Source organism: Genypterus blacodes, unplaced genomic scaffold (assembly GCF_046128005.1).
Source record: "Genypterus blacodes isolate CSIRO-AG114 ecotype Tasmania unplaced genomic scaffold, CSIRO-AGI_Gbla_v1 ptg000029l_1, whole genome shotgun sequence".
NCBI lineage: Eukaryota > Metazoa > Chordata > Actinopteri > Ophidiiformes > Ophidiidae > Genypterus > Genypterus blacodes.
Window position 1 is genome coordinate 1,000,799 of NW_027466842.1, and position 17,366 is coordinate 1,018,164.

The 17,366-nt window shown below is 46.1% G+C and overlaps 1 protein-coding gene across 2 annotated transcripts in view; it reads right to left on the reverse strand.

Moving 5' to 3' along the window:
- pkn2a (protein kinase N2a) overlaps positions 1-17,366 on the reverse strand; it is a 21,449-nt gene continuing 4,083 nt past the window's right edge. The window contains exons 2-24 of one of the 2 annotated variants that reach the window (XR_012961333.1): positions 13,306-13,470; positions 13,039-13,174; positions 9,678-9,832; positions 7,592-7,724; positions 7,333-7,478; positions 6,941-7,154; positions 6,611-6,796; positions 6,300-6,409; positions 6,037-6,180; positions 5,804-5,879; positions 5,280-5,436; positions 5,030-5,156; positions 4,289-4,425; positions 3,550-3,625; positions 3,363-3,454; positions 3,094-3,270; positions 2,903-2,965; positions 2,740-2,816; positions 2,386-2,528; positions 2,187-2,294; positions 1,998-2,078; positions 968-1,869; positions 1-640 (exon numbers count right to left, since the gene is read on the reverse strand). Coding sequence is in view for 1 of the 2 variants with exons in the window: in XM_076144563.1 (XP_076000678.1) it covers positions 1,666-1,869; positions 1,998-2,078; positions 2,187-2,294; positions 2,386-2,528; positions 2,740-2,816; positions 2,903-2,965; positions 3,094-3,270; positions 3,363-3,454; positions 3,550-3,625; positions 4,289-4,425; positions 5,030-5,156; positions 5,280-5,436; positions 5,804-5,879; positions 6,037-6,180; positions 6,300-6,409; positions 6,611-6,796; positions 6,941-7,154; positions 7,333-7,478; positions 7,592-7,724; positions 9,678-9,832; positions 13,039-13,174; positions 13,306-13,470 (2,907 nt within the window). In the remaining variant the exon portion in view is untranslated. Of the gene's footprint in view, positions 1,870-1,997; positions 2,079-2,186; positions 2,295-2,385; positions 2,529-2,739; positions 2,817-2,902; positions 2,966-3,093; positions 3,271-3,362; positions 3,455-3,549; positions 3,626-4,288; positions 4,426-5,029; positions 5,157-5,279; positions 5,437-5,803; positions 5,880-6,036; positions 6,181-6,299; positions 6,410-6,610; positions 6,797-6,940; positions 7,155-7,332; positions 7,479-7,591; positions 7,725-9,677; positions 9,833-13,038; positions 13,175-13,305; positions 13,471-17,366 lie in introns of both variants that reach the window. The other variant, XM_076144563.1, reaches the window with a different exon arrangement.

The window sequence follows — 17,366 nt, forward strand, 5'->3', positions numbered from 1 at the left end:
TCAAAGTGACTTTTGTATCTAATGACTGCTGCTGCTCCAAAAGAGAGAGGATGAACAGGTTTTGTTAATGTCATGGTTCTGTTTTCTGATTAGTGATTCACTTCCACTGAGGTAATGAGAAAGACGCCGTCACCTCCTTCACTCAGGAATCATAAAAAAACTGAGAATTTAATTAACTCAGTTCTGACAGAGTCAGAATTTTGACTCTATTACTCAAAGTGTACTGCAATAGCATGCATGAGGTCTTTTTGGATGATGTCCCCCCACACACACACACACACACAACCTTGGGGTATGAAGAAGTCCCGTTTTAAGCTACATATGTAACTTTCTAACACACTTTGCAGAATCTACTGAAACAGTCATTACATCCTGACGGGGGATCCATAAATTGAAATATTGACGTGTCTGAGATGCGTTGTACTGATTAGGGGAAAAACCTTTGAGGCCCTAAAATGCCACCATGTAGCACAAGGGGGAATCACCTGCGGATCAAGTCTGGTCTACTCAGGCTGTGGTGAGGGGCCGGGGCTGCAGAGAGGCCATCATTCACTCCACAACATTACAAAATGCTGCTGCTTTAACCTGCTTCATGGTACAGTCGTCTCCGCCTTAAGTTCTGCTGTAATGCCAACAGCCACTAGAGGGCATCAGAGAGAAAAGATAAGTTTCATCATGTTTGACATTGAGTCTCTTCCCCTTCAATATGTTTCAAATACAAACAGCTATTCTGGTTACTGAACTCCAAATAAGTATGAAAAGTTAAGTATGAAAAATAGAGCCAGTCCAAAGAGAACTAGGGCTATTTGCTGCAGCACCTTAAGTAGAATCCATTGCCGTTACACCAAAGACATTCTTACACCAGTCCACTCCTTTTAAGCTCCACGTGTGGAGAGAAGCAGGGAAACAAATGACTCACTGGATTGTGAATGGAGACAAAAATGAAATGTAGTGTGAAGACTCTTACTTGGTTTTCAAGTGAAGAAGCAGTAGTAGTAGTAGTCAAGATGTTTGTTGGAGTTAACTGTAGTGCCGGTTCAGTGATGGTGCTTGGAGCACTTCAGATTCATTGAATAACAGTTTCATACACGCTCATGGCAGAAATATCAATCTTTACAGTGAGATAACAGTCCTTAACCTATGGCGAGGGCTTTGAGAAGACAAACAAAAAAACAATAATAAAATATACGCATGTATATAACCTGTACAGATGAAAACACGTAGACAGTGACACTGAATAACATGATTGTGATGTTGCCGTCTCGTCAAGAGTTCATATGATAAACATTCTCAGTGGTCAGACAACGGACACGACGACAACACGTGCAGGAGAGCAAAGCGTCCCCTCCTCCTTCACTCAGTATCTCCAAGGACAAGTTTCATTTGTTTTAAAAAAAAAAATCGTTCTTCATGTTGATGAAAAGATAAGTGGGGGGTCTTGGGTGGGGGGGGGGTTTGGGTTGACTGTCTTCTTAATGGCACAGATCAGGCCTGAGGGCATGAGGGGCAACGTCTGCTGCCTCCCCTCAACCTCTCAGGCAGGGAGGAGGAAAAGTTTAAAAAAATAAACATGAGCTACAGTCATCGATGTGTTGATTGGTTCACAGTGTGTGTGTGAGTGTGTGTATGTGTGTGTGTGTGTATAGGCAGGTTGTGTCGTGTGAGCTAACACCAGTCAGCAATGTAATCAAAGTTAGAAAACATGTTCTGCTCCTCAGAGCTCAGCGGTCGGGGCTCCCTGGGCGGGGTCAGTATCGGCGCCTCTGAGGTAAATTCGTCATCAAAGTTGCTGACGTCGTTGGTGCCCTGGATGGTCGGTACGAACGGAGGCTTCACCTTCTTGGCCAACAGTCCGTTCCAGTCCATGCTCTGCAAAGAGAGTGGACAAGGTGCCTTCATTCATTGGTCGGTTTACAGCGCCGACAACTGGCCAGGAACTAAACCACGCTAACAACCATGAGGGAACAAATGACTGTGAAGCTTCCTGCATTGCTCACCCTGAAGAAAAGATGCTTCTTTACTTCCTCTGCATCCCTCTCTCCTGCCCCCAGGCGTCGCTCTGGACTCCTCCTCAAAAGCTGTGGCGGGAAGACGAAGTGAGTGTTAAAGGCAAACTCCACCGAAGACCATCGGATGATCAAACAAGTGATTTTGAGACATTTCATGCTCTGTGCGAATTAACAAACCCGTCTCATGATGGAGATCGCCTCCGTTGAGAGGAACCGTGGGTAGCGGACTTCATCATTGACGATGCTGTCAAACACCTCCTCCTCATCGTCACCGGGGAACGGGGACTGAAAGAGATGTGTGAGGATGAAGATATGCCCAAAGCTACAGAATATGTGCGAGTTTGGTACGGAACAGCTTGACGAGTATTGCACGTACCTCGCCAACCAGCATCTCGAAGATGAGAACGCCGAGCCCCCACCAGTCCACAGCGCGAGTGTACGACGTTTCAGTTAAAACCTCGGGAGCCAAGAACTCGGGCGTGCCACAAAACGTACTGGTGCGATCCCTGAAACCCATTCCTGAAAAGAAACGCACCAAAAGGTCTCAGCCCACAAGCCATGTTCACCTATCAAGCCTCGTTTGTTTAGGCGCATGAAGTGATCGCATGCAGCATCTCAAACACTCATTTCATCTTAAAAATCATAAACATGCTGCAGGCTTTTTGTTTTTTGATGAATTGCTTTAAAAACTGTTTGGGGAAACTTTCAGAGCACTTTGTGTTCTTTTTACCCTCTTTGCAAAGCCCAAAGTCAGCAATCTTCACATAGCCCTCGGTGTCCAGCAGCAGGTTATCAAGCTTCAGATCTCTGGAAATTGCAAAGACACAAAGTTATTTTTGAGACCTCAGCTGTGGGACTGAGTCAGGTGTGTAAGTATTACTCAGACTTCTTACCTGTACACAATCTTATGTTCATGTAGGAACTGTAATCCCAATACGACGCAGGCTGCATAGAATCTGCAAGGACAGAAAACGCCACGGAGATTACATGACACTTAGAAGCCTTTACCTGAATTCCTAGACTGATCAGTAGTTACTACAGCATCAGCCTTTCTAACACAGAGTCTCATCCCCTGGTCACTCACATGGCCCTGGGCTCAGAGAAAACATCAGCATGGATGTGCATCATCAGGTCGCCTCCCGCTGCGTACTCCATGACGAAGCACACGTGCTCTTGTGTCTGAAAACACGCAAACAGGTTGACCAAGAAGGGATGGCGGACACTGTTCACCGTTTCGAAGATCCTCTTCTCGCACATCAGGCTGGGAAAGAGAGGCGGAGACGTTTGTCTGAGTCACAGCGACGCGGATGAACTGAAAGCTGCGTTTGTATACGGAGCATTTACAATCCTCACCTGTCCACCTCGTCCCGAGCCACAATGTCTCCTTTCTTCAGAGCTTTGATAGCAAACATCTCCCCCGTGCTTTTATACTCCGCTAGCAACACCTGGAGAGACAGAGGGCACAAAGAGATTCCTCAGAACCCCGTCTGGATCCAAACGTTCCGTAAACATCGCAGCGTGACGATGACATGAAACGTACTTTTCCGAAGTGCCCGCGTCCAAGAACCGCCACACATTTAAAGTCTTGGAGGCTGAAGTGGAACTGCTCTTCTTCCCTGGAAAGAGATCAATGTTTACATTAGCACACGTTTGGAAAGTCAGTGTTGACTGTGCTGCATAGAGGCGGTGGTTCCAATAAACAAGTCTATATGGAATTCTCACTACAGAACAGTGAACCTCAACATCAGACATTGAAAGTAAGGAGGCAGCATTTAGAGAAAAGTGAACATTATGTCACAGATATGTTAAGTTTGAAAGTGAAGCTTGATGGTATGTGTCAGAAATCTTCACTTCTGTTTGTTTCTCTACTAAATTCACCAGTAGGTGTCATCAGTGTGCGCTGTGTGGATGGAGGGCTCAGATAAAGAAGCTACCGGCCAAAGCTCAGTGCTTCGCAAAGTCTCATGCTGCCATCACTTCTCTCTGTAGTGTTAAACAGCAGAGGGGCTAACACACGTATGGAGATATTCAGCTTGTTCATTCAACTTGCTCCAGCAGATACTAAGAGCTATAAACTACTTCCAAATCTACTTCAGGATGTACTTCACAGAAAAAGGGGACAGTTTGGTACATTTACTACAATCCTAAGAACAGATATCAGAAAATCCAGGAACAACTAGAACGATCAACTGGATTCTACTGCAGACACACACGCAAGGACAGACAGTATTAATAGTGTTATCTGTCTACAGCTGTTCTCTTCTTTAAATGACTCCCACCTGATCTCTGTATCTTTCTGTATAGCGGTGAGCTCCAGGTCTGGGGGTTGGATGTCCGGCTCCGCCACTCTGTCCAGTTCAGACTTCACCGCCATGCTGTGTCTCTTGTTCAGGAAGTCAAACGAGGCCAGGGCGTCCTACAGGAGCACAGAGTCATGTGAACGCACTGGGACAGACTGAGGACAAGCACCACGCCCCCCCCCCCCCTACATTGATTAGTCAGGGATAAAGGAAACATCAGGATAACGTATTCAAATTGGCTTTGAGAAATACTGCTTTTAAAAATCTCTCTGCATGAATATATTCATTATCCTTTCAAAATGTACTTAAACCTGTAATTCTGTAGATCTCGACATACTTCCACAGCACGCCCAGGCGTCAAAGCTGCTGCTGCAGACCGGTTTGACCGCTCTGTGTCGACCCCTGCGCTGCGTTTGCTCACCTCCCCGAAATCTCAACCTTTGACGCCTATTGCCAACGGGTTATCTGAAGACTTCAGAAGAAAGGCAGTAAAACGCTTTTCGACTTAACTAAATTGGAGGAGGAGGACAAGGCCAACCAGTAGAATATGTGTGTGTGTGTGCTGCTGATTGTCGCTCTTTTTATAACCACTCGCTCTGTAGTCTGTTTGTGTGACTTGATTTGTTTTGTTGCGGTTGCGTGCTGTGCAGTGGAAGCATGCCAAGACCTCGGACTCTGCTGTGCTCCTCGACTGCACCCGTTTTCCCTGGAACACTTTACCTGTACGTCTTCCTTGTTGGGCATCTTATCCTGTGTCAGCGGCTCTCGGATCTCGTCTGGTGCCGTGTAGTGCTTGGGTCCTGGGGTGGGCTCTTTGTCAAAGTCTAGCTTGGTCACCAGTGGGTCGCTGTATGTGAAGAGAGGTACGGGTGAGTGACAGCAGAGGGGTGGGTTTATCTGAGGGGTGTTGCTGATGGTGAATGAGCTTGGGTTGTTCTTCTATACGCCTAATGGTCTTGTGTTTATCTACCTGCTGGGTGTGGGGGACCCGGGCAGGCTGGTGGGGCTGGTCTCCGCCGCCTGCGGGCTGAAAGAGTTGGTGCTGACGGTCGGTATGGCTCTTCTCACCAGACGGCCCCAGGTAGCGATGTTGATGTTCATCTGAGGAGCTCGCAGGAAGGTCTTACCTGATAAGTGATGATGATAAAGAGAATGAACAAGAGCAGTAGACAGGTGAGGAAGAGGAGGGCGCTTGCAATATTGACTTCAACACAAGCAGAGCTACTAAAAGGAGAGCTACTTTAATCGGAACGGAACATCGAAATCCCTAGTTGTTGACAAATCTCCATCGTTTGAACAATGTAGCAAAGCAACAGCTGAGTACACAGCTCCCGAAGGAACACAAGGGGGGGTGTGTGTGTGTGTGTGTGTGTGTGTGTGTGTGTGTGTGTGTGTGTGTGTGTGTGTGTGTGTGTGTGTGTGTGTGTGTGGGGGTTAGAGATTAGTGCTCCGGGCAATTTCTGTGGTAAACAAAACCCTGCTATGTGGACTCACCTTGGTGCTTTGAGAAAATCTTCTTTTGTCTTTGCAGCTTTGGCCGCCGCTCAATAACGGGGTTGAAAAATGTTACCTGGGAAAGAGAGGAAGAGTGTGAATGCACAAAGAAGTACACTGGTTACATAAGATCGCAATTAGACTTAATGTGGTGAAGATGTAGAACTGATAGTGAACATGCTTGTGCCTGTGTGTGTGTGTGTGTGTGTGTGTGTGTGTGTGTGTGTGTGTACCTCAGCAAACAGCATCCCTTGTGGCTCCAGGTACAGACACATGCCGTGACGCTGGTTGTCCAGAAAGTCCTCCAACCGCAGGAACTTGACGGCGCAGAGCGATCGCCAGTCGCGCCAGTAAACCGAGATCTCCAGCTCGCGAGACTATAGGAAGCGCCAGGAGCACAGAGGACACACACAACACAACACAAACTGATGTCAAACACACCGATTCAAAGTCGAGAACACGATCTACGTCATGGGCAGAATGGATTGTGCTTTACCCGGTCCAGCTCCAATGTAAACTTCTGGTCCCAGGCCTGGTTGCTGACCGGCTTCCAGCTCGTCTGGCCGACCACTGTGTTGTCGAGCTTCAAGACTGCGCCGATCTCATCTGCGTAAACATACACACACACCGTTTGTCAAACATGAATGTTGTAACTGTGCTCTCTGTGTTATTATACACAAAGATGTTACAATCTTAATCCAATCCTATATCCAATTTGTTCCAGCTGTGACTTATTGATACCCGTTAACAATCTTTTGTCAGTATTTATTCTTTACGGGCAGTGTGAGGGGTCACACGTCTGCTTACTGGAAAGATCCTCGTTCTTGGTCATGTTCCGCGAGCTGACACCGCGGTTGCGGTTCGCTCGGCTGATGAAGGATGATCGTGTCTCGCTGGGGCTCCATCCAGGCAGCGGGACAGACGCAGCTTTGGAACGGCCCGGGACATTTTCCAGAAGGTCTTGACAGCCCATGAGCCTGACGTCTAACGTGCCTGGGGAGGGGGAGGGTGGGGGGGGATGAGACAGCACAAAATCAACATTACATAAGCAATCTAATCATTCACATTATCTGATCTGAATGCGTCTATGTTCGGTGGAAAACACTTCAGTTGCATCCCGTGTAGTTCCCTGTTTACCTGTGAGTGCAGCGGGCTTGGTCACGGTGCTGTACTGATTCTGTGTGGAGATGATGCTGGATCTGGGACTGAGGGCCGGTGAGGACAGCAGGGACAACTCCTCTACTATGCTGCTGCTGCGCGGGTGGTTTTTAGGCAACTCGTTGAGGCGCTGCTCCAGGGAATGTCGCAGGAGGTCCAGCTTTTGACTGGACTCGTTAAAGCGAGCCTGGGCCTGGGGAGAGAGCAGTGGACAGTGCAAGAGGAAGGGACGGAAAGACAGGAAAACATCAATTACATGGGAGTCTCTTGTGCTCCACTCGGTCCTGCTCGTTTCCAATCTTCAAGTAGACGTTTTGTCATGAAATCAGTGATATTCTTGCATTGTTAGAAGGTGATGGAATGAACTGTACCTCTGAGTGTGCTTTCTTTTCCGTGACTTTTCCTGTGCCGAGGAGTTTCATGACATTCTTGGCTCCTTCCGCCACAGCAGACTCTATCCTCGCATGGTGACACAGCTCCTCCACCCGGAGGTCCAACGGGCTGATGATGGGCTTGTCTGGAGAGGAAGGACAGAAACATATTTGTGGTTAGGGTGTGTAAAGATGTGCAAGTAATGTGTGAGGCGAAAGAGTATTTCTCATTGATAACTGATTGAAAGCGAAGCCTCACCGATTACGTCGTTGTTATCGTAGCTCAGCTCGTTTGCCTGACTGCTGGCTTTGAGGATCTGCATCCTGATGAACTCAATCTTCGTCTTGCTGTCCTGGAGCATCTGCTGAGCGGTCGCTAGCAACTTACGATCCTACGAGCAACATTGGAAAGGAAACAGTTAGGTAAATAAGCTGCATCCTTGTTTCTCAGTTCGCTCCTAATTTGCACTACTCTACGTTCCTGAGGAATACCTTACATGGCTATAAATGTGTGTTATTGTTAGTCCTCATCATACATTGTTGTTGTGAAGACGTAACAGAAACAATTAGGCAGGCGGTTCACACCCTTAATGGAGCCAAAATACACCAGTGACCACATGGAAAATGTTATTCACCAGAAATTGAAGTGGAATCTCATTGTGTGCTGTAACTGCTGACACACACACACAAACTCCACCCATAATTCCTCTGAAGTTTGAATCCCGGTTGTTGACGGCGGCACATGCAGGAAAGACCTCCGTCCGACCGGCATTTCCTCTGACATCAGAACGAGACCATTTCCCACTGGAGGGTGCCTCCGTGTGTCCGTCTGACCAGGGCCGGCGCTCAACTGACCGGGGGGGATGGTGTGTGTCTGTGTGTGTCTGTCTGCGGGTGTTTGCTTACATAACCCAGTGGGGCTCGTGTAGCAGATACTCATTACTGTGAACCTCAATCTGTAACCCTGCCTGAAGCCACCGATGTCCCGTTTAGGGTTCAGTTTATTATTTCATCAGCCTTCACTATGCAGATGTCTAATGATCCAGAAGATTCCCCACACTCAAAATTGTTCAGTATCTTGTTTAGGGAAATTTGAGACATCAAATCTGGCCTGGCTGAGCTGTGGCAGTGCCGAAAATTACAAATTGAGGCGGAATGAGATGGTAAAAATAGGAAAACAAAGAAACAAAGCAGTCTTACACTGTGCTGAACTCACAACAACAAAGTGTCTTCAACTACTACCAGCTGACACGTGGGCCAAGAGGAGTATGAGAGGCTCTCTGTGCTACAGCTGTTATTATTAGTACTTGTGACTTACACACACCTCCCTGCTAAATTATAGTTTTTGTAAGCTCCCGGCATTACAGCGGCCACAAGCACTGTTAAGAGCTTTGTGAACAAACAACGCACGCACGTGACGGGAGTGTGTGTCAGTGCCTTCTCCTGTTTCCAACTCCCCCACAGTAAAAACCAGAACCCGCTGTGCCCCCTCATTCATCCGTCAGCTGTGTGGACGCTTGGGCTTCAAACAAGGGATAAACCAAGGTGTTCCATTTGTCATGTAATTACGGCACCATTCCAAAAAGACTTGTGTTATCTTCAGATGCACAGATGGGTCAACACTGCTAATTATAAGTTTGGAAATACTTTGGGACCGATGCAGCAAGACACAACCCTGAACTCTGGTCTGCTTGTGATGTGCTCGGGTCTTATCATTACAAACTCTTCATCCCTAAGTGCAGGAACAAGGACAACGTGTGTGACAGGATTGATGAGCAAGTTGTATCATTTACACGGACAGACTTTAACTTTGTGGCAAAGCCGCCGGTGTCCTTGTATCCAGAGAAAGTGATACTCTGATGCCAGTGGAAGGTTATTTTAAGCTTTGAGCTCACGTTTGAGTTGTTTAAGGGAGATTTGACACATTAGCAACACCGCTGAGCACGTGGATCGAGTGTACAGTAACAGTAATCAAGGCTTAAGTGGCTGCAAAGTGTGCTGTGCAAAGTTTAGAGAGAATGACCTGTATGACATCACAAAGGTTACTTCCTGGAGGTGTTCAGCACTACAAGTTGACAGTTAAAGCCACTCCTAGAAGTTGGGTGTGTTAGGAGGCTCTAGCTTTCAAAGTTGTAGCCTGGCGCACATACTGCATACTTTCACATGTTGAATAGTGCTCCCTCTTTAAAGCCAATAGAGTGACACTGACTCTGATGTTCTCTTACAACATATTTAGATCCAGGACACTTTCTGCACTTCACTTCAATGCCCTTGATTGGAGTTTTACACACTTTTACACAGCCTGACATGAAGTAGCTACAACCTGAATGTCAGGTTCCACCTACCTTAGAGGGACCGTTGGAGTACATCTGAATCATGTTCTCAGCACCCTGTTTGACCTTGAGCTCGATGTCATTTTGTCTTTTGAGTGCGGCCAGGCGGCTGCTGCTGGTGCACATCTTGGCCTCGCTGTTGGGTGTGTCTGGGGTCAGGGGGCACTCTGAGTAAAGACAGAAAGGGAGTACAGGTTAGCGTCTGATGGGCTGACTGGGGAGTAAATATGAGAGAAGGAGCTGAATTTGTATTTTTTTAGGAAACAATCGCTGAGTCCTGTTTGTGCTGGAGTCACAAATATGGACTGCAAATAGAAACTCGACGTGCACGTGCCGTTTCTGGCTGCCAGCCATTTTCATGCTGGTGTAATAGCTCTGTAGCTCTGAAAAATGGAGCTTCGTCTTTGCTTACAAAAACATGTCAGGTAGCAGTGTTTGTAGTTAGATAATGTATCCACATGGGTCTGCTGTTTATATTTTTACAAGGTTTGTTAGCACAAGACTCCGTTGTGACTGAAGGCCCCTCTCTGATTCAAGTGGAACACCACAAGTCAATTTCTAGGGACAGGAGGAGTGTCACTAAACGCTGAATAGAGCAGTGAGATGGTCATTTCAAACATGCCCTCTGAAATGTAACAGTAGTTTTAAGAACACAAACTATTACAGCACATAAAAAGTCTGATTAAATCACAGTAGTCCTCTGTCTTGACCTGGTAGGTGGCTGCCAACTTGGTAAACAAGAACTATAACACAAAGTCAATCATTGACTCAAACCCCTCTGTGATTCCCTGAAATCTCCGTTTTGAAAGTTTCAACTGTAACAGAGGAGGGAAACCCTGCGGCAGTTTCTATTCTGGGAAAAACAAAAAACAAGCGCGGACTTGCAGACAATCGCTCATGACATTACTGTACCTGCCAATGTGATTTACACACTGTTGACAAGTGATCCCAGGGACGGCTTATAATTACAACTCAAGTGTTTTGGGAGACACACACACATACACAAAATGAAAATGGGAGAAGAAGTGACTTCCACCCCCTGAGCTGGACCACAGCTCTGGGGGATGAGCTCATTGTTTGGTCATTTTCTTTCATGCCTGGACTCGAAGGGTGCAAAGAAAACCCCTCCTCACACTGATCGCGACGCAAAACGCTCTCACTGACACACAAATACACACACACACACACACACGCACGCGCACGCACGGGTTAGATGGGCGAAAAAAACCTGCCCGACTTCTCTTGACTTGACTTGCAAGTTCAGTTTCAGTCAGTTGTATGTTAAAAAAAAAAAGTTAGGATAAAGACAGATACTGTATAAGGGCGGTGCCAAGAAACACAGATATTGCGCATGTTTCACATTTCACTAAAGGTGTCTTTAACGGGCCACTGACAACAAAACCTGAATAGCAATGGTGAGGAAAGTTAGTAAATTTAATAGGATAGTAGCTGCAGCCAAAGTCGGATAACAATAACCAGCAGGCAGGTCTGTGATTCATTCAGACTTCATGTTTCATCGGAGCCTGAGTCGAGTCGAGTGTTTCCTTTGAACACCTGCGGGATATGGAGATAAAGGAAACATGGGATTCTTTGAACTTGGAAGTCTAAATGATTCATCTAATGAGCCTTAAAAAGCTGCGAGAGCATCTCCGCTGAGACTTCTGTTAATAAGCAGGAGGGGAGGAAGTTAGATTCCCTGAGGCGAAGCTCTCTGTACACACTGAAAGTCAGGGTTAGAGAGGAAGGAGCGTGCAACTTAATGGTAAGTTCCCGTGAAACAACTTACAGGTAAACAACCCTTTGTGGATTTTTGAGGCCGATTACAATATTATAACAGTTGGAGGGAAAAATACAATGAGAATAGTTTTTGGGCCAGGATCGTTAAATGTGTAATTAAAGAGTTGGACCATAACTAGGAACCTCACTGTGATCCGTAGGGGAGTCTGCGTCACGTGCTACTTTGACTGTGACGATGACAAAGCATGCTCAGATATGCACACTAGCTGGTGAACAAGCGGGCTTCCCTCTCTACGTGAGCAGAGTCTGACCGAGGTCAAGCCAGCCAAGAATTCAAAGCCCCCCCCCCCCCCCCCTTCTTCCATTACAGTTCAGCCCACGCTGGGCCAGGGACGAGATACTCAGCTACTGAATAGCTTTCAGGCTGATGTCACAGCTGGACCGCGGACAGAGGGAACCCTCCCTCACACTAAATCAATCAGCATCTGAACACGGGACAATGAGGCACACACTAACAGTCTCTAAACAATGACATCATATTTGGAAGAAGAACTGGTCCTACAGCTGTTGTGGGTTGTTGTCACTTCAGATGTGAAGTGATGACTGGGAGGAAACGGTTTGGACTTGTATTCGGGGAATAAAGTGCTTTTGTTAGGGCAGTTTAGCGCTCTTTATGAATGAGATCATTTGGAATAAGGGGACCCGATTGGTAACCCTGCGCCAGTGCTCATACTCCCAGACAGCCACTGGAACTAAGTCAGTCCATTTCTGGCCTCTGCTGAGCAACAGAGAATAACCAGAACCCCCCAAATGTTCTCCTGGAACAAAAACACATTCTGCTGGTCGCAGAGGTACACAAAACTCCTTCCTACTTATCCAGGAAACAAGTGCCGTCTCTTGCGGATTGGAGAGCTGAATGTATTTCAAGAACATTGTCTCATGACCGTGGAGCTCAGCAGCAGCCTCTCGCCATCGTTTTTGCGATGGCCGGTGACATTCCGATGCCGTTGCGTCACCGAAAAGAAAACCCTCATTTATCAGATGCGGGGTCACTGAGTCAGGCTAAATTTGTTCCCACTTAAGATAACCATTTACCAAGACAATCCCCCCTCCCCCGACACACACATCCCTCATCATCTACTTCCTAATGTCAACGAGGGGGATGTGATGGGAGCAGGCTGGAAAACACCATTCCTTCTCTTCCTGACTTCACACAGCCGCTTCGCTACAAACAACTCGGCAAGGTTAACCGCTGTAACAAAACCACGCTGTTGTGGTTAATGCTCAAATTCCAACGGCGGTGACAAATACACAGGAGCAGTCTTTCAACAGCCTCTGAGGGGAACAATCGTCGGCCCATTGTATCTGTTGGTGGAATGTGGAATGCGGCAATGTCAGCCGCTGGAGAGTGAGTCACATCTGAAGACTGAAAGTGTGTGTGTTGATATAGGTGCTGCTCTTATTCGAATGAAGCTCATATGACACTGCAAAAAGAACATATTCCAACATGTAACCTTGCTCTTATGTACATTAAGAGTAGAGCTGATGTAGGGTACAGTACTATGTCACTTGTGCACCGTTTTGACAACTTGGTTAATGTTTCTTATATCCTTTAGGACGAGAGAGCTGCAGTTACCGAACAGTTCTTCTGGGTCTTTGACCACAATGTGGGCGTTGAGCTCTTGCAGCTCCTGGTGAAGCTCCTCCACCTTCTTGTTCGATTTTTTCAGCATGTTGTCAACGTAAGCCAGACTCTTCTTGTCTGTGGTGACCTGAGGAGAAGAGAGGAGATTGTTTAATACTGTGTTCATTCGCTCAGATTTGGTGATAGTCCGGAGATTTGACAAAGTTGGAGTGTCTTTCTTCAACAGCGTAATATAAGTTTTAAAATCCGTTGCTTTACCTTGCGGAGGTTCTCTGCCCCTTCTTTGATCTTCAGCTCTTTGCGGATCTCGCGGCGGATCTGCTCCTTGATCTCATCCAGCTTCTGTTGGACCATGGTGTCGGACAGGTCGAGGTTGTGTCCCAGGCCGAGCCGCTCGGACACCAGCTGGCCCCGGGCATCCCCCTGAAGGACGAAAGGAGAGGTAGAAGGAAAGAGAGAGGAGATAAGAGGAAGGTGAGGAATGTAATGGTAGAAGGAAAGGTCAGCATGGGAGGAGGAGAAGGAAAATGGGATGGAGGAGAGCAGAGAGAGGAGGAGGAGACGTACAGAGGTCAGTGGGTATGCAGATTTTGCTACAAAGCACTCAACAGACAAAACCTCGAGTCCAAAACTAAACAAAATGAGCTCTACCTTGTCACATTTACCAGTCACAATCACAAAACACAGATTTGGGAGTAACAGAACAACAGCCATCAGACTCTCCTGCCTTCACTCACAGATACACCATACCACCGTTTTTGGAGCAACATTTTACAAGAACTGAACACGATTTTGGGGGCAGATGTGAGGGCCGGCGGTTTTTGTTCCTCGGCCAAAACTTCATTCCTACGTGATAAATTCAAGGTCAAATTGAATCCAATGTTGGTATTTGGTAGAGGGAAATGTATCCTCATGAAATGAATGGTGGATAAGGAGCCCTCCTTAGCTAGATGGACCAGTTGTTCTGGAACACTGTGGATTCTGTTATGTATCTTTCACATCCAGAAGATACCGATTCTTTAAGATTTAGGATCTCTTCCACTCATTCGTTTCCTCTACTCAGATTAGGAACTCGTCTAACTCTAACTAGTAGTGCAGGAACGACCGTGGAGGAGGAACGCAAGAATGCATCAATCTCACAAACGCTTGCTTATAAAACTTCTCTGATTCAGTTCACATACTTTACTAATCATCAACTACAACATTGAGATTACCATGAAGCACAAGGTATGACGTGACGACTGGCTTAGATACTGTGCAATATTATCTTGAAATAAGATAACAGCAGATATAACAAGAAAGGCGTGTTTAACTTAAATCCAGGTTAAGTGCTGCTGCTGCTGCTGCTGCTCTCCTAACTGACCGCTGCCTCTGAGCGCTTTCACCCGACCCGATCAGTCACATGTCTATATTTGCGTGTTGTGAATGTTGGTTGCCTATATACGGCTGCACAATATCAATTTATGAAGCCAGTATGTCAACAAACAAGAAAATAAATAGCTTCTTCTGGCCATCAGCTATCAAACTATGGACAGATGTAACATACTGTTTATGACACATATATTCATTAGCCCGACTGTATTTATTTGCTATCTTAAAACACACACAGATTAGAATGCACATGGCTCACATGTACATTTTCTGCCCGACCTCAGGTCCCAGACTTCACCACCCTTAAGTGTGTCTCATCTGGAGGATAACTGTCCACGCAGCACCCTTGTACTGTGAAGTCTAGATTTCCCCTAAATCTGCTTAGCGTGCGCCCTCAGCTCGCCAAAAATGTGGACGCAGCACATTGGGATACAGATTTTGGTTTGGTTCCGTCCTGTATTCTGTATCGACATTGAGTGAGTTGTTGTTCATAAATCGGTGTTCAGTGGCATCCGTGTCTTTCAATTATGAGAGAGAGCCAGAGAGAGCCAGACAGCGCCAGAGAGAGAGAGAGACACAGCGAGCCAGAGACATAGAGTTTTGATTGGTTATGACGTTCAACAGGTGTCCACAATTAAGTAATCAAGTCTCTGCTATCCAATATCCTTGCTGTGGGTTGTCCTCTCTCAACAACTGAGCCAAGTGCTGAAACATCTCTTTATTCTTCCCTTCTGCACATGTAATGTGAATAAATAAAGCAACAAAGATTGTGCAGGTGCTCTTCCTTAAGCGCGTCATTTCTGCTCTATGCACCTGCAGTGATATGAGATTCTAAGGGGAACAATCCTCACGTAACCCTACTTTGCAGTCGGTACAGCAGGAAAAACATATTTCAGAGGAGCACATAGAATACTACTTCCTTCACATCAAGTGAACATATCACCACATTTGGATGTACCACACTTGGGTATTAGGACGTCAACACGGCGCAGTGGTGTCGCCTTAACTTCATCGAGCAACCGTCTGGTGTTTTCACTGATGCTGTGTTCACCATTGACGTGAATCCTTAAAACAGTCACCTTAACTAACGAGAGGATTAGGAGCGACTTCCTGCCTGGCCTCAGATTTAAAAGGTCATGTTGAACACAGTGGTGATGTCCCGCCATCGGAAAACAGAGACGGCAGCTTCAAATGAGGAAGGTAAAGAAACGTTTCCTTCCGGCCACAGACGTCAACAATCTATGTTCCAATGCTTTGACAATAATAGAGAACCGTGAACTTTGGTTTTGTAGAGATCTTTCATTGCTCTCAGCCACAAAACCTGTTGTTTCTTTCAATTTCTCACCCATCTACTGGATAAAAGTGTGAAAATTAAATGATTCCACTCATTGAACAAGAACACATCAATACACAATTAATATAAGATCTGCATCCTGTTCCAATCAACCCATTACAACCTGAATAAAATACAGAAATCCATATTTAGATTGGACAGATTGACATAATGCTTCCCTTTATGCGTCCACTGTTAAGATTACATCTGACCAATGATGAGGTGGTAAAATTAGATAAATGTTTTTACAAGGCGAGGCAGCTTTATTTGTATTGCACATTTCAATCACAAGGCAATTCAAAGTGCTTTACAAATCAATGCCTCATATAATTGTGTTGAGCATCTGCCTTACCGGAACATCATCTGCTTCGGCCAACTCCATCTCTAGATCTGTGTAACAAGCCAGTCCACGCATGTTCTGCTCGCTAATTAAATCATTCTGATACTAACGAAAGTCCTTTTTGCCTATTAGGAGCAATGACACAAAGGGCGGACTAGTCCATATCTGGCTGGGGCTCCGTCCGCAGCCACAGCCTTTCACTCAAAGTCTCCTAATGCCTGTTTCTCTTCAACTCCTTCACTTGTGTTTTCTTCCTCACACAGACCATTGACATCAACAGGGAAGATAAACCGTCTGAGGAGCGACAGCCAAATCCCGCTTAGCCTCTCACTCTGTGAGGTCAGAGCAGCCCAGAATGGGGCCTAATCTCACTCCAGAGGACGCCGGCTAAAATTAACCGCAGTTAAAAACATCATACCGGCCGTTCAAAAGAGGCAGTTTGTGTGGTGAAAAAGGGGAGAAGCTATACAACTGTACTTAATTACTAAGACATTTCACCACATTGTGAAGTGTACTGCAGATGAGACTGAAGTAGCTTAAGTGCTGAACTTGAAAGTAAGTGCTTTTGTGTACCTGTACCTTTCATGAGGAATCAACCCTACGTAGATGCTTCATACTGAGTCAACTGGAAAATTCCAGCTTGTTTCATAGAAATTTATCTTTTCTATTGCTGACCAAAGTATTGATCTCCAGGATAAAGCATTGTCAATACTGTGTTTGTAAAGCTTTATAAGGGGTTGGTGTGGGCCCTTATGAAATCTCCCGCTCTTCTTTAGGAGCTCTCTCCAGAGGAAAGTACAGTTTGCACACATCCCGGTCTGGTCTGGTGGCTCTGTGATGACTCACAGGTAAAATGGAGGTCACAACTCCTGGAAGTGGAGGAAAAAAGAAAAAAAAAGGTCTCTCCCCAGCTCCCTGCCCTATCAGAACGTGTTTGCATTGTAGCAGCATTTTCTCCCAACATGGTCTGAGGACAGCATGAGGACACCAGAAAGGGCCTGTTTCACAGTGCAACAATGCAAGGAAATCCACGAAAGGCTATCAGATAAGGTGGAAATAAATCAGCATGTCGACCAACAAGGTTTGTTTTAATTTGAGATCAAACAAAACAAGTTACATAACAAAATATTCAACCCTTGCAGCCCTAATCATTTCCTGCTACTGGCTACTAAGGAGTTGACGCCACTCCAGGAACTCGGGGCTGATTTGGTTCAAGTGAAGCTGGAATTGCAACAAAGTGTTTCAACTGAACAACACAATGACAACAGTTTATGA